We start from the raw sequence: 15026 nt of genomic DNA, 5'->3' as shown, positions 1-15026 counted from the left end.
GGAAAGCTTGTTCTGTCTCTCTGAGGCACTGTGCTAGACAAGGCAAACACTGTCAAGATCATCATGCAAAATCTTCAGCTGGGTTAAAGAATATTTTCCTCAATCTATACTAAATTAATTTTTATTAGAAATTTGCTCTCAGTAAGATTTTAGCAGAGATGTGAACTTTTCTTAGTGATTTTCTGTTTGTTTCTTGCCAGATGAAGATGATCTCTTTGAGTCGGAATTAATTTCTACAAGGCCTAAGATTCCAAAATGGCAGAGAGGAGAGAGCAGGCCCTCCAGCACAGGACAGGCTGAAAACTCTGAAGGAAACATTAATGAGAGCACAGAAAGTTACAAAGGGACTACAACTTACACCTCCTTCAAGGTAGACTTTGTGGACTGTGAAGAATCAAATGATGATGATGACGATGATGATGATGATGACGAAGAAGAACCTGAAAAAAATACAGTTCAATTTCTTTCCCATGAGCCAAATGCCACTTCCACAGCCAATTTCAGTGGAGTAACTAGTGACCAGCAGGAGTCTAATGCCAGTGTCCCTTGCTGGGATGAATTTTTTACAGGTAATAAACTAGAAGAAAGCTCTGAAAATGAGGACAACCTCCCATCTTCAGCAGATGCTGGTGGGTCCCAGTCACTCTTCAGTGATTCAGATGGAGTAAGTGACTCAACACACATCTCCTCAGTCAATTCTTCTCAGTCAACACACATATCAGAGCAGGGGAGCCAGGGCTGGGACAGCCAAATGGACACAGTGCTCATCACCTCCCAGGAGAGAAGTGCCCTGGACCTCAGCACAGGTGGGAGCAGAGCAGTGTTTCCTGTGCTGCAGGAGAGTCCCAGGGATACTCAGCTGGACAGCAGCAGGGGGAAGCCACCAGGTCAGGACAGACTTTGTGCCCACGATGGTGCCTGTGGCTTGGAAAGCAAAGGCTGTGAGAAAGCTGCAGAAGATGGCACTGCCCACATTCAGGATGTGCTGGCAGAAATAAGTGACAGCTCCCGGACTCCTGATCTGGAGCTGAGGAGGGACTCCCAGAGCTCCTCTGACTTTGAAATTCCCTTGACTCCTGGTGCTGAAGCACCTCAGCCAGATAAACTGCACTATTTATACAAGAAGCTTGCAGCAGGTGAAAACATAATCACTGAGAAAAAAGTTTGAGAACAGGTATAACTGATGACCTTGTGGTAGTAATACCCAGCATGTCTATTAATACCTGAATTATTTTTCTTTTTCCTGCTGGTTACTGTCTGCAGCTATGCTGAGTCATGCTTTATTCAGAAGTATCTTACTCTCAGGACCAGGCATTTGCAGCCCATGTACCTTTATTGTTCCTTCCATGAAATACTGAAAAGGAAGTATTCCCAGGAGGGGCAGTAAAAGTCTTCTACCTCCCAAGGTCCAATTCTCCAGGACTGTAAACAGACAAAAAATGGACCAGACAAAACTAAGGGTAGGACACTAAATGAAATTTAGTCTTTATCATGAGCTCTAAGAGTTTGCCTTTGTAATGTGATCTCAGGTTTTAATAAAATAGCACACTATTAACTGTGGGGAGGAAGACCTAAGAATGACCATGCAAACAAGGCAGTTGTAATTTGGCTTTAATCCCTATTACCATTGTTTATCATTATTATAATAATTTAATCAGTACTCACTGCAGTTATTTTTAAAAATAACTGCAGAACAGATTAGAGAATTACTGAAGTTGTGAGGGGGTTTTAATTTGTTTTAAATCAAATTATTCATTTCAAAAAGTCTTTCTTGACACTGAGCTTTAACTCCTGAGTTAGGTACTGCAGAGTGCTGTCTATGCTTCACCTCCAACTGCAAACAACTTGTCATCACTTCCTCTGAGTTCTGGTTTGTTCTGAATTTCTTCAGAAAAATTTAAAATCTTGTGGTTCTCAAGTTACCAGCCCTGTCCTGCTCTGGCAGGTAACCGAGCCACAGACGGTAACCTGATATCTCTCACAGGCTCTTGTACTACAAAACTTCACATCCTCTGCAACACTCTGTAGACTTTACTGTTTTAAATCAAGACAACATTTTCTCCATGCACATGTGCCATCATAACTCTCTGCTGAAAAATTTTGCTTCTAACCTAGAAATATAATTCAGGTTTTCCTAAACTAGAGTGCCTACAAGATATCTAAAACACAGAAGTCGTCTAAAAATCCCTGAGGTTTTCCACCCATGGTTTTAAGTCCCAAAGAATGAAACATAATTTAGTACAACATCCCTCCTCTCTAAGTGTGCCTTCAGTTGTTGGGACATGTGAATGTTAAACCAACCAGCATTCTGCCACAGGGAACAGAGGGAGGAGGGACAAAGCATTGCCATAATCTATGATTCTAAGAAAGATCCATGTATTTCTCCACTGTTACCTTTCCTGCTGTTTGTGGGATTTGTTAACCTAAATTCCAAATGTAAACTACCAACTTTGGGGGTTTTTTAGCAAGCCTGAGTGAGTGGAACTGTTGTTGGAACTACCTCTGTGAATAAAGTCAGACACAACAGAACCTCTTCTGTTGGCTCATTTCACATCTGAAAACTGTGCATGTAAGTTCAGGGCTGCCTTTAACAGGATGCTCAAATATGTAGAAATCCAGTCTGTTCAGGCAACTGTAAATTTATACCAGTTCTCACCAGCCCTTAACTGAAAACACATCACTTCCTCATGGTCCCTCTGCTGGAGTCTTTACACTCCTAGAAAATTTGGGTACAAATCAGGAATTAAGAGGTTGCAGTCTTAAAGCAAATGCTACAACTAATTTTTCAGGCTAATTTTTTTTTAAAAATGACAACAACAAGAGAAAAACTAAATTTAATTTATTTTATCAAAAACTATAGGAAGACAGCAATACTAGAGATGACACAGTATGAAAAGAAAATGTTCCTGAGCTTACAAACTGCATATTCTAATACAGTTCCTAAAACATACATTAAAAAATAATCAAAAAATTGACTTAACTTGGAGATTAAATTAATAGACAATAGCTTTTCTTACAGGTGATCTTGCAGCTTTAGTTTTTCTACAAAAATAGAACCAACAAAAAAAGAACAGCTGGAGGGCAGGCCACAGGTTACCAGCCCCCAAGAAGTGCATACACAGGACTGAACTGGTATGACCATGACGATGCCAACAGACCACAAAGCAAAACAAAGGCAGAAGGTGGGCTGGTTTAGCTTCCCTAAGAAATTGAAAACAGCTGTTTCTCCATTTCCAGTTTGGCAATTTTCTGCCAAACTCATAAAAACAGTAAGAGGAGTTTTAAAAGTGACACAGAGTCCCATTAAGCTAATTCATTGACTGCAATCCAAATACACTGTGAATATGTAAATATAAAATACTGTTCAAGGCTCTTATGTTGGAAACTGGATCCATCCTTCAAATAAATACAAAATACTGCTACCTCCCAGAACATAAATTAACAGTTCTTTATTTATGGCAGAAGATAACACACATCTCCTTAACAAACAGCAGCGTTATTCCAGTGCTGGTGATAATGTTCTGTGCCTCTGGGAAAGCAGACACAGCACTCCAGTACAACTGCCACAACTGTTACCTTCTAAGATGCATCTCCTTGCAATATTTAAATCAATCCGAGCATGGGGGAGCCAGAGCCTGGGGCCTGCCCCGTGCCCGCGGCACAGGCGGGGCTGGAGTAAGGAATCCATCTCCTGCCGCAGCCGCTCCATCCTGCAGGGACAGCGCAGACTGCAAGCTGCGGACTGCGGCGGATTAAGGAGCTGGAGCCTGCACATTCCATCCACATGGAATGCACTGCTCATTTGAGCTACATGCAAGAGAAAGCACTAATGACTCCAAACGATGCAAGATCATCTAGAGTTTGCTGACATTAAAGCTCCACATTCCACTTTAAATTTAAAAAAAAATCATTAGAGACATGGCAGATAAAAACTGACGAGATTCAGCATTTATCAACTGTGGATACAGGTTAGCCTGATCACATCAAATACTTTTAAATCTAAGCAAACTTCCTCCTATTCATTAAGCAATATAAAGTCTCTATTTCAACGTGTATCTCTGTATTGTAGATTACAAAACTCATACAGCATTTCCAGCAGCCCATGCTCTTCACCAAAAGTGTAAAACTGATTTTGGCTAGTAGCATATAAAATGTCATTTGCTACCAAAGAGCCAGATCTTCAGTACAAATGCAACTGTGCTTCTTAAGAAACAACCTTGAAATGCTCTTTTTGAAGTGCTAATAATTAACATGGAATTTAAGGCATTTTCTAACAAATTAAGTAAACAGTTACATGCTAGGTACTTGACTTCATTCACCTGAGCCAACAGCTGTGCACCTTATAAAGGTAACTAGCTGACCTATGATACATAGCCAGCATCCAGCTATGGAGCATCCATTTATGGAGCAACATTATTCTGCTTGACCCTGTCAACATTTACATGACTGGTAAGCAATATGCAAGCTTTACAAGCTCTGAATCCATGAGAAAAAAGCATGTGGATCATTCCTAGGGCATGGACCTTGGCTGTAACTCCACTCATCACCCACCTCAACTGCTCTTCAGTGGTTCTGAAGCCAAGCAAAACTTAGCATATGTTATGAATAGACTGAGACAACTTTAAGATGATCAGGAAAAAAAAAAGATTACTCAAGCAGCTGAAGAACATTCTCAGCCTTTACATTCAAAAACATCTTACAAATTCCTACAGCAAATGGGTATACTCACCCCTAGTCTAACTTCACTGAAGTTAACATTTTTGCAACCAGAAAATACAGGCCTAGTATCTTAGAAGTCTGTCACTAGGTAAAAAAGACACAGTATGTAAAAATTTAACCAAAACCAGTTGTGAATATGCATCAATCCCAGGGCTCTTTTGCACCTAACAGATAACAGACCATATCTCCACACTGCACTGGCTTTGTTAGACAATGGGCTGCTCTCCTTAACCTTTTGCTATCTATTTCCGAACTGTAGCCAGCCACTTGTTTCAGCCATGACTGCCAAATTTCTGTAATGAAAACAAACAGCAAATGTTACTTCTGACAATTCCATATTTACAAGTGCTCTGTGGAACTGCAGTCCTCCTGTAGAATCCTAACTAAAAATCAGAGCATAACAACTGAAACATTCTACATAACATCAGCTAAGAAGTTCAAATTTTACACTTGGGATCTGTTAATACCAATTACAGAATCACAGAATCAGTTAGGCTGGAAAAGGCTTTTGAGATCATCAAGTCCAACCTATGACCAAACACCATCTTGTTAACCAGACCATGGTACTCAGTGCCATATCCACCCTTTTTTAAAACACCTTCAGGATGCTCCTCTCTGAGCAGCCCATTCCAGTGTCCAGTCACCCCTTCTGTGAAGAAATTTTGACTAATGTTCAACCTAACCACCCTCACCCCCAGCACACCTTGAGACTATGTCTCCTTGTCCTATTGCTGGATCCCTGGGAGACTGACCCTCACCTGGCTACACCCTCCTGTCAGGGATTTAGGGAGGGAGATGAGCTCTGAGCCTCCTTTTCTCCAGGAACGTGATGGAGTGGCTTGGTGAGCTCATCTGCCAGCTCCCTCATCACCCTAGGATGGATCCCATGGACTTATGAGCATCTGACTCAGCAAGCCTTTAACTGCTTCCTCCTGGATTACAGGGGAACTGTTCTACTCCAGCTTAGGAGCCAGTTGTCCTGAGGACAGAACAACTGTCTTAATGTTGAAAACTGAGGCAAAGAAGGTGTTAAGTACCTTAGCCTTGTCCTCATCTTTAGTGACCATATTTCCTCACTGTGTCCAACAAAGAATGGAGGTTTTCTTTGCCCCTGCTTTTGCTATTATGTATTTATAAAAACATTTTTTACTATCCTTTAAAGAAGTGGCCAGGTTAAGTTTTAATTGAGCTTTGGCCTCTCTAATTTTCTTTCTGCAATTACTTCCTTAGCATGGAATTCCATGGACTTTTTACAATTTGCACACCTGTGAACTTTTATTTATACACTGACTCTCCCTAATCCCTCACCCTGGTGCCATAAATGTTATTGCTAAGATCTTCAAGCTTTTCTTTATATAACAAAAAAGCAAAAGAACTGTCAACTAAGGTTTAGAATTCAAATCAAATGCCTCCTGACTTCTCAAGGTATAGAAAACACACAGCTTTAAGCTGAGTCACAGGAGGTTTAGATTGGATATTAGGGAAAGGTTCTCTCACCCAGAGGGTGGCTGGGCACTGGAAGAGGCTCCCCAGGGCAGTGGTCACAGCACCAAGCCTGGCAGAGTTCAAGAAGTGTTTGGACAATGCTCTCAGGCACAGAGTGTGACTCTTGGGGATGTCCTGTGCAGGACTAAGAGTTGGACACGATGACCCTTGAGGGTCCCTTCCAATCCAGCTAATTCTATGATTCTAGGAATATTCAAATCAAGGTACATTTTAAGAGTTTTCTTTGCATACATTTTACAGCTTCCTAAACAATTGCTCCAGAAAAATGAATTTTTAATCCCCATCAGCAGTTCTGTATTGGCTTGAAACACTACAATCTCTTTCTTTGGCCAATGCCACTTCAATTACAAACACAATACCTTGTTTTCACCATCCTTATTTAGATTAGATGTATGAATACTTGAATATATGTGGGAAAGAAGAGTCTTCTTAAAACACATTAAAAAAAGAACAAAATATTTGTGACTTTGGATACCCGAACTCAGTTGAGATAACCTCTGCAACACATGGCTCCACATTTACAGACAGTTCTGATGCTCCTTTTGGATGGGCTAAGACCTTCAGCAGAGTCTGAAGTCAGATCTATTGAACCTGCAACACAGATGAACACAAGTAAGGAAGTTCTAAAAGACAGACCAAGATCATGCCCAGTATTCAAACAGCTTCTAAAAGCCTTCTAACAGCCCAGTTCAAAGAGCTGTGTGTGAAGCTCACTCAGATTCTACTGAGACCCTTGTTACAGCTACTTGTACAACACCTGGCATACACATCGGAATCCAAAAGTCAGACTCGATCTTTGTACCCCCCCAGGTATCCACATGAATCACCTGAGAGTGCAGCTGACCTTCAAGGTCCTTCAATCTCAGTGTCACAAACAGAGAGAAAGAGGAGTTTTAAGATTCAAGATCAGTTTGGAAGTGTGGTGTTTTAAGCCCAGATGGCAATGAAACACCATGCAGACACTCACTCACTTCCACCCCAGCGGAGCAGGGAGAACCAAAAGTAAAACTTGTAGGTTGAGATAAGACCAGTTTAATGATTGAAACAGTAAAATATTGTAATAATTATGATATTCTGATCATGCTGATACTGATTATTATTATTATTATTAGTAGTAGCAGTAGTAGTAAAAGAAAAAAACAAGCATGAGTAATGCACATACAATTGCTTACCTTTGCTTCATTGATGCCCAAAGGCCATCCCTGAACTCTGATCAGCCCCTTCTGCATATCTCCCTAGTTTCTACACTGGGCATGACATTCTCTGGTGTGGAATATCTCTCTGTCCAGTTAATCTGTCTATGCTTCCTACCAGATTATTTTACATTTTTTTGAGTACCTCCTCATTGGTAAAGCATGAGACACAAAAAAGTTCTTGATTTAAGAAAACATCAGTGAATTATCAACACTATTCTCATACTGAGTCTAAAACACAGCACTGTACCAGCTGCTAAGAAGAAATTAACTCTATCCCATCTGAAACAGCTGTTCCATCCACAGCTGAGGCCCACAGGACACCAGAACTCAAACCTATGGTGCCTCATGCTGCTGAGCTGTTACAACTGCCTTAGTATCTATCTTAGTAACTACCACCAACAGACTACCTGGAAAGTAGTTTACCTGAAATGCTGATTTGAATAAAGGAAAGCTTTGTTTAAGGGCAGCCTGACCATTCCTTTGAGCTTTCCTGGGACAAAGCTTCAAAATTATTTGCTTCAGCAGACAGTCCAGCCACAATCCTTGATGTGCTAGGAGCACTGAAGGAGGCAGTGCACTAGAGATGCAGGCAAAAGCTTCTGGGTGTGCTCCTCTCTGCACTACACGTCACGAGCAATGACTGTTCTGAAAGCCAGAGCTATGTTATAAAAAGCTGTGCCTTAGCTGAAATGCTACCATCATTCAGGCTGCAGTAAAACCCACCAGCACCCCAAAACTTCCACAAGAACCATTGTGCAGACCTTTCATCTGATAGTCAAAGGTTAGCTCTTCTCCAGCCTTGATGGTTCGGGTAGAGAACAGCGCTATTCGAGGAAGACGCAAGTCAAGGTTATCAATAAACACATTGAAGACTTGAAGATTTGGATCACACTGTAAGCAAAAATTAATGCAATTTCTGTTTAGAAAAATTAACATTTAATATCACTGAAGTGTTTAAATAAACCAAGGTCACAGCAAAGAAAGAATGGGATCTTGTCTCAATGACAGAAGTCTGCAATTATCTTCTGAAATCAACAAATTGAAATAATGAAATAATAATTCATAGCTCAGATTTAAGTCCTTCTAGGAAGGCAACCTTTGCACAATGTGCAGACTACACTAATATGCAACAACCTATAAAAAAATGGCACCTTCAAAGGTGACAACAAAAATGGTGACAAAATAATTAGAGCCTACTCTAGGCCAATGTAGGCGAACATTCAGAGACTAGTATGCACCAACAAAACCCATAAAAAGAATTAAAGTTGAAAGGAAACTAAAAACAACCTAGTGTTTCAAGCCCCACAAACTCACTGCTCTGTAGTGATGTTTAAGCACTGCTTCCAGGCCAGAGATAACATCTTCATACTATGCATGAATTTCTACTGCAAACTGCAAACCTCCTTGGCTTCTGAATTCCCTGCCATGGTCCGGATGCTAGGAGGAGGGTGAAGGTCACTAAGCTGGAACTAGAAACCACTTCCTCATTTTGTCTGGATTAAGTGCCAAAAGCCAATAGTCCCTGAAACTGTTAAATTCTGAATGCTTTTTTGTTCTTTAACAGTGAACTACATCACACATTAAAGAATCAGAAATGAAGAACAACTGTCTATATCTAAAACTCTCCTTCATTCTTCTCCCTGGCAAGCCTGCATGAAATCCAAGTATCATCAGCTCACAGACCTGAAGGCATGAATTTTCTGTATCTGTAGAATACTGACCATACACCTCACAAACATTGGATTAGTAAGAAATAATAATTTTTAGTGCAGGAATCCTTACAAATGCAGCTCATCTTTCTTGCTTTAGGTACTTCAGTCAAACTTCAACAAAACACTACAAAAACTGCTTGTTAAAATTGACTTTTGAGTTCTCTGGCAAGTTAAGTTTAGGAGAAAAAATTATATTTCTCTGCTGTAGATACCTAGGAAAGCACAGGAATTTTCTCTTTTTTCCTCTACCAAATTTGCAGGATGAAATTCAGAGTAACATTCCATCCTGCCCAGCTACAAAATAACAGATCAATTCCTGTCATCTCTGACTCCTGGCCAATGTCATTAAGGAACTGTCACATGTTAAGTATTTCAGGTTCTCAGAAAAAACACACCCAAACCAACCCTATTTTGGTTGTCTAGAATCAGTTCATTCAGTGAAAACTCCAGTCCTATATGATGTCCACTTCAGGCAGCATCTCTCCCCCAGATTCTTGTGGGCAGTCTCAATCCCACTAAGGCCCAGTATTCTGTTCTATTTATTACATCATCTGATTAACTGGACTGTGCTGGCATGAAGCAAACTACACCAGAAAAACTGTGAAGATTGTAAGGAAATGTTTACATTAGAATACATTTCTAGCACAATTAGAATAATTCTCCAAATTCTTAGAATACAAAACAAGGTCTTACACTGTGGTTCACAAAGTGGGACACATTTCCATATCGAGCTGCATCTACTGTAAATTCATCCGAGTCATAGTCCAAATCAAACAAGTACGTATTTCCCTGGTTGTCATAGAACTGGCCTCGCCTTTCTGCTTCCTCACTTGTAATCACCTAAGGAAAAAAAAAGGAATAAAGAAACCTGCATTATATTATTAATTATTACTAAATCAAAACAAAAAATCACAATCAAGTTAGAAAAAAAAAAGTTAGAAAAATACATTGCAAAAAAAATACCACAATAAGTTTTTGATGTTGAAATAGCATTCCCTCTAATGAATGAAGAATACATAAGAGTAAATACAGCTGAACTAATAATTTTTGATTGAGGCTTCTCTGGGTGCAATTTGTCTACAGCTGATGCACATCACTACTTTGTCTCTGGAAAAAAAAAAAGTATCAGCACCCTCTCCTAATAATTTTGATGATGATAATACAAACAAATGTTTTTACTTTTCCATTAGATCCAGAAAGCCTCATTTAATTCACATAAAACCAAGATTCAACCTTTTCCCTTTGCAAAAATGATCAACAGGTATCAGTCTTTAAAACCCAGCCACATTTACAGCCTGACATTCATTTCCTCTCTTCCCAGAAGCATCTCTTCCTGCTATTTTTGACTGCAATGAAAGATCCTATTCACGGCAGCTCAGACACATCACGAAGCTCAATCTATTCAATTAGGCAAGTGTGTCACTGTCAACAGATGAAACAGCTTAAGCAACTTCATCTGCAGCCTGTCACATTAAACACATTTTGTTGTGTAGATTCAGCAAAGAAATCATAATTTTGCAGCAAGAGAGATACAAAATGTGATGGAATTGGACAACAAATCCCTCTAAAATCTGACAGATGAGATTTGAGAAGTCAGCAGTAGATATTAAGTAGATTAAGGTGAAACAGTAAATACACACCCTTTAAGCAACAAAATTACATAATCACCTTTCAGTGAATGGAGTGTATGACCTTTTGTATATTTAAGGGAAATGGATGAACATGAGAAGAAGCATTGGAGCAGGAAGCATGGAGGAAATCTACTTAAAAGCATAAACATTGTACAAAGGGACAGAAGGAAATACTTTGAGTGAACATAGTAGCAAGGCAGATTTGTGGTAGAAACGAAACACACTGCAACAGAGAGGCTGGCTGGAACTGCTGTGTGAAGAGCCCTGGAACAGAGCAGAGGCTGAAACACATAAACACACGGCAATAAAAACCTCAAGAGTAACTCAAGGTCTGTATTTTATAACATAAAAGTTCTCTTTGAAATAGTATGCGATTGAATAAGCAGATAATGTCCGTACTATGAATCTTACTCTTGCTGTTAATCAAAAGCAATAAATATGCTTGGAAATACTACCTTAGAAGTGCAGACAAAACAGAAAAGAGACTGAAAGTCTGTGCAAGGAGTTTCAAAACAACTGTGCTTTGGGAATGGCAGAAAACTACAAGAAAGATGATCAGGGAAGAATGAAGAATATGATTGCCATGAAAGAAATTAAGGACTTGTCTTTAGAAATACTATTAGGGCATGTATCTAAAATAATTCTTTAGTGCCATATGAGATAAATATTCTCTTTACTTTTGACCTTTTACAACTACTCTGGAATGAAGGAATGTTCTAGACGACATAATTTTGCTGTCAACTTGAATGTCCTTTTCTCTCTCTACACAAAAGCAGACTGATCTATTGTATAGTAGAATTGCAGAGTATCCTGAGTTGGAAGAATCCCACAAGGTTCACCAAGTCCTGGCCCTGCCCAGGACATCCCCAGGAATCACACCATGTGCCTTATGGTCCAAACACTCCATGAACTCTGTCAGGCTTGTTGCCATGATCACCTCCCTGGAGAGCCTGTCCCAGTGTCTGACCACCCTCTGGGTGAAGAAGTTGAGAAGTGTGAAAACTGAGAGAAAGCTCATTACGATTTTATCTAACATTTCCTTGATTGTATGTAATTCACCTCTACAAGATAAATACATACCTACCTCTCCAACATACTCCATCACAAAACTGTTGGTTTTAATTTTCTGGAGGGTTTTTACTCCCCAGCCACGGCCGTTGTTGGTTCTGAAGATGCAGAGGGAGTACGGGGTCCCTTTCTGCACAATCCTATTGGGGCAGTCAGGCCCACACCTACAATATGAATTGCACTCATAGATGGGCAAGCCAGGCTGGATTTTCAATTTCTTACGTTTATTGTAAGCCAAAATAAACCCAGCCTCCTTTGGACAGCACTTCTCAGCAGGGCAGTCAGCACATTCACAGCCAGTTGTTATTCCATTGAGCACATTTATTCCTGGAGCAGGTTTGTACTCATTGATGTAGTAGAAGTCTAAAGGAGGGCCTTCAAGATCCACGGTGTTTTCTACCAGAATCATTGCTTTGTGATTCTTTTTCCTGTTGAGTTCTTCTTTCCACCTCTGCAGAGCTATTCTTTGTTTAGCCTTCTTTACAACATAATCTGCAATTGCAGGTTTCAGAGTTTTAACATGGTTCCTCAGTTTCATTGCTTTGCCTCCTCTCCCCCGAGACAAGTATTCATTCTTGTCTCTAAGAAAGTTCTGAATAAGCAGAGGGCAGTTCAGATGTTTCCGAGGCTCCCAAGTATTTGAAGATTCTGGCCATCCTTTCCATTTCACAAGATAGTATGCTTTGCCCTTGAAATACAGAAATAGATAGAGATTTAGCCAGAGCTCATGTTGCTGAAATCCACCATCACAGAACAACACGGACAAACACAAGAGCTCTGGACTTAAGGATCAGCACGCAGGGCAGAAGGCCTTGAGGTCGCCATAAAAATTACATTTGGGGAGAAAGAAAGAAATCAGGTTGTTTGCAAATTAACTTATAGCACAACTGTGCATACTTTACAAATTGTCTCTAGGGGCAAGGAAATCAAAAGTTGGGATGAACTCTGCTAACAGCGTACCTGGAGGAGGAGGAGGCTAGTTTGTCAAGGCAGGTGATAAGTTATGCTAACTCGCTGTATGACTCGTATGCACAAGCAGAATGCAGTCGTATCACATACAGAACAAAAAAAAAAAAAGCAAAATGTAGCAAAAAAAAGTCTAAAACCCACTGTTGATCATATCAACCATCCTCACAGAGCACTAATTAATTTGATAAGTGTAATATTGTATTTACAATGAAGCAGCATACATTTTGCTCTTATTTAAAAAGGACAAATAACTGTAACAAGGACAAATAGTGAGACTGAATTTCACAGGAATGCATTTGCAGCACATGGCCCTAATTCTTTGTCAAATAGACTAAAGAATCAAGAGAGAAATACACATTGTTTTCTGCAAATAAAGGAGAGGCATCATAATTCATATGGAGCTACCACCCTAAAGCATCAGCATCAGATACACAAAGGTGAAACATTTCAGATTCTAATGTCTGTAATTTCAGGAAAAGATCTTCCTTCCACACACTGAAAGTAGCAGTTCACACCACTTTCTGTTTGCAGTTTAAAGTTTAAAATACATTTAATTTGATGCCATCAAAACTTTGTCCTCACTGTCTGATTCTTTATATTACAAGCAAAACTACCTTTGGCTTGCTTCCAAACTTCAGCTGAAAAAATGATCAAATTGGTCTGTGTTTCTCTTACCTCTTCTACCTTGTAGTCACACAAATATTCCACCTCATAACTCTTTAGACTCCTGTTGGTGATTCCAATGGATTTACATGTGAGATTTTCCTTCCTACATAATTCTTGGAGGGTCTCAAGTGAAGCTAGACATGGCACATACCAGGCTACAATAAGAAAATTGGTAAAGAATCCTATTTAATGTCTCAGCTAAATTGAAATCATTATGCCTCATCCCAGAGTCCAGTCCCCACATTACCATTTGTGACAGCAGTCCACGAGTCTCTTGTACAACTGCAGCGTCTCCAACTCAACCCTTTTTCAAGGGGTCAAGTGAAACACGTTCATGATTCCCTCCCTGCACCTTTATTCTGTACAGTACGTACACGTCTAAAGAGGGCAGAGACTTCCACAGGTGAAAGATACACTGAGCACCAGCAATTTTCTACAACTACCGCATCGCATAACTGAATTACGGCAAGCAGGAAACCTCCATTCTTTAACGAGACCGCCAAATTTCTGTAGTCAAGCGCAACTGAGTACTTGCGATGCAACCATGGTGACTGGACGAGGAGATAGAGACCCACAGCACTCATCCGGAAGGATCGCGAGTGCCCTGACAGCCAGGCAGATTTAGAGGGACGAGACACTCCGCAGGGCGCCAGCGCCCGGGAAACCCCCGGATCAAGGGGCTGGATGGAGTCCAGAGCGGGAGCCGCCAGCAGCAGGGTCGTGCCCGCCTCCCCGGGGCTTCGCGGGGCTCTCCCGCCCCGGCCCCCGGAGCAGTTCACGGAGCTCGGGAGGGGGCGGCGGTGCCTTTCCCGCGGCCGCCCCGGGATCCAGCGCCTCTCCCCGCGTCCCACCCCCGGTTCCAGGGTTACCCCAGGCACCTCCCGCCCTCCTCCCCACAGCTCCCCTGGGGCAGCGGGCACGATCCTCAGGGAAGCGGGCAGGACCCCCAGCTCTTCCCTCCCCGCCCGCCGGGGGTCTGTGGGCAGAGGCTGTGGGCCTTCCCTCCCCGCCCGCCGGGGGTCTGTGGGCAGAGGCTGTGGGAACGGTTCTGACAGAGCCGGGCAACAGGGACCGGTAGCGGCTCCCACCGCCGAAAACGCGCGGGAGCTTCCCCACCCGTCCCTCCGCCCCGTCCGTCCCGGCTCCCCAGCGCCCGGGCGGCTGCAGAGCCCCGGGCGGCCCCGTCCCCAGCCCGCTCCCCCCTCACCTCCTCGCCAGCCCTCCATGTTGGCGGGTGGGGGGGCCGCGCTTGCGTAGCGCCAGCCCCGCCCCCCGCCGGAAGCGGGCGGAGCGCAGAGGGCGGCCCGGGCGCGGCGCGCGGCTCCGCCCGCCCTTCCCTTTCCCGCCTCTGCCGTGAGGGGCCCCAGAGGGACGGAGTCGGGAGAGCGGCTGAAAGGGAGCGGGACGGATTTAAAGCCATCTTGCTTTTGTTCTTACAGAGCTCGGCCGTGCCTGGGACAGGCGGGGGAAACGCGAGACAGTTTCCTTCCCGGGCCCCTGAGCTGCAGAGCTGAAAAGAACCTCGGAGGAATGGTCCTGGCCTTTCTTGTGGGCGGGTG

The 15026-nt window shown here is 42.2% G+C and overlaps 2 protein-coding genes across 6 annotated transcripts in view; one reads left to right on the top strand and one right to left on the bottom strand.

Moving 5' to 3' along the window:
• Positions 1-2529, top strand: part of DCLRE1C (DNA cross-link repair 1C) — a 77015-nt gene extending 74486 nt beyond the window's left edge. For all 4 annotated transcript variants that reach the window (XM_050970091.1, XM_018910336.3, XM_050970089.1 and 1 more), the window contains one exon: positions 201-2529. In XM_050970091.1, coding sequence (XP_050826048.1) covers positions 201-1168 — 968 coding nt within the window. In that variant the 3' untranslated portion in view covers positions 1169-2529. The remainder of the gene's footprint in view (positions 1-200) is intronic.
• Positions 2530-2823: 294 nt separating this feature from the next.
• Positions 2824-14765, bottom strand: SUV39H2 (SUV39H2 histone lysine methyltransferase). Of its 2 annotated transcripts, XM_050970092.1 has the most exons (6): positions 14675-14765; positions 13477-13622; positions 11849-12520; positions 9827-9973; positions 8183-8312; positions 2824-6816 (listed from the first exon to the last, which is right to left on the bottom strand). In XM_050970092.1, exons 1-6 carry the CDS (start codon positions 14691-14693, stop codon positions 6707-6709), a joined length of 1224 nt encoding a protein of 407 aa, XP_050826049.1. In that variant the 5' UTR covers positions 14694-14765; the 3' UTR covers positions 2824-6706. The 2 variants fall into 2 exon arrangements, with proteins under 2 accessions (XP_050826049.1, XP_050826050.1); XM_050970093.1 differs by lacking the exon at positions 8183-8312.
• Positions 14766-15026: the final 261 nt, after the last annotated feature.

Source organism: Serinus canaria, chromosome 1A (assembly GCF_022539315.1).
Source record: "Serinus canaria isolate serCan28SL12 chromosome 1A, serCan2020, whole genome shotgun sequence".
Classification (NCBI taxonomy): Eukaryota; Metazoa; Chordata; class Aves; order Passeriformes; family Fringillidae; genus Serinus; species Serinus canaria.
Note: the sequence above shows the minus strand (reverse complement) of the source record. Positions and strands in the feature narration are given on the sequence as shown.

Coding starts and splice junctions, on each gene's coding strand:
- SUV39H2 (XM_050970092.1), bottom strand. Junction 9,974..11,848: donor TGATGGAGTATGTTGGAGAG/GTAGGTATGTAT, acceptor TTTTTTCCTTAG/GTGATTACAAGTGAGGAAGC. Junction 8,313..9,826: donor CCCACTTTGTGAACCACAGT/GTAAGACCTTGT, acceptor TTTTGCTTACAG/TGTGATCCAAATCTTCAAGT.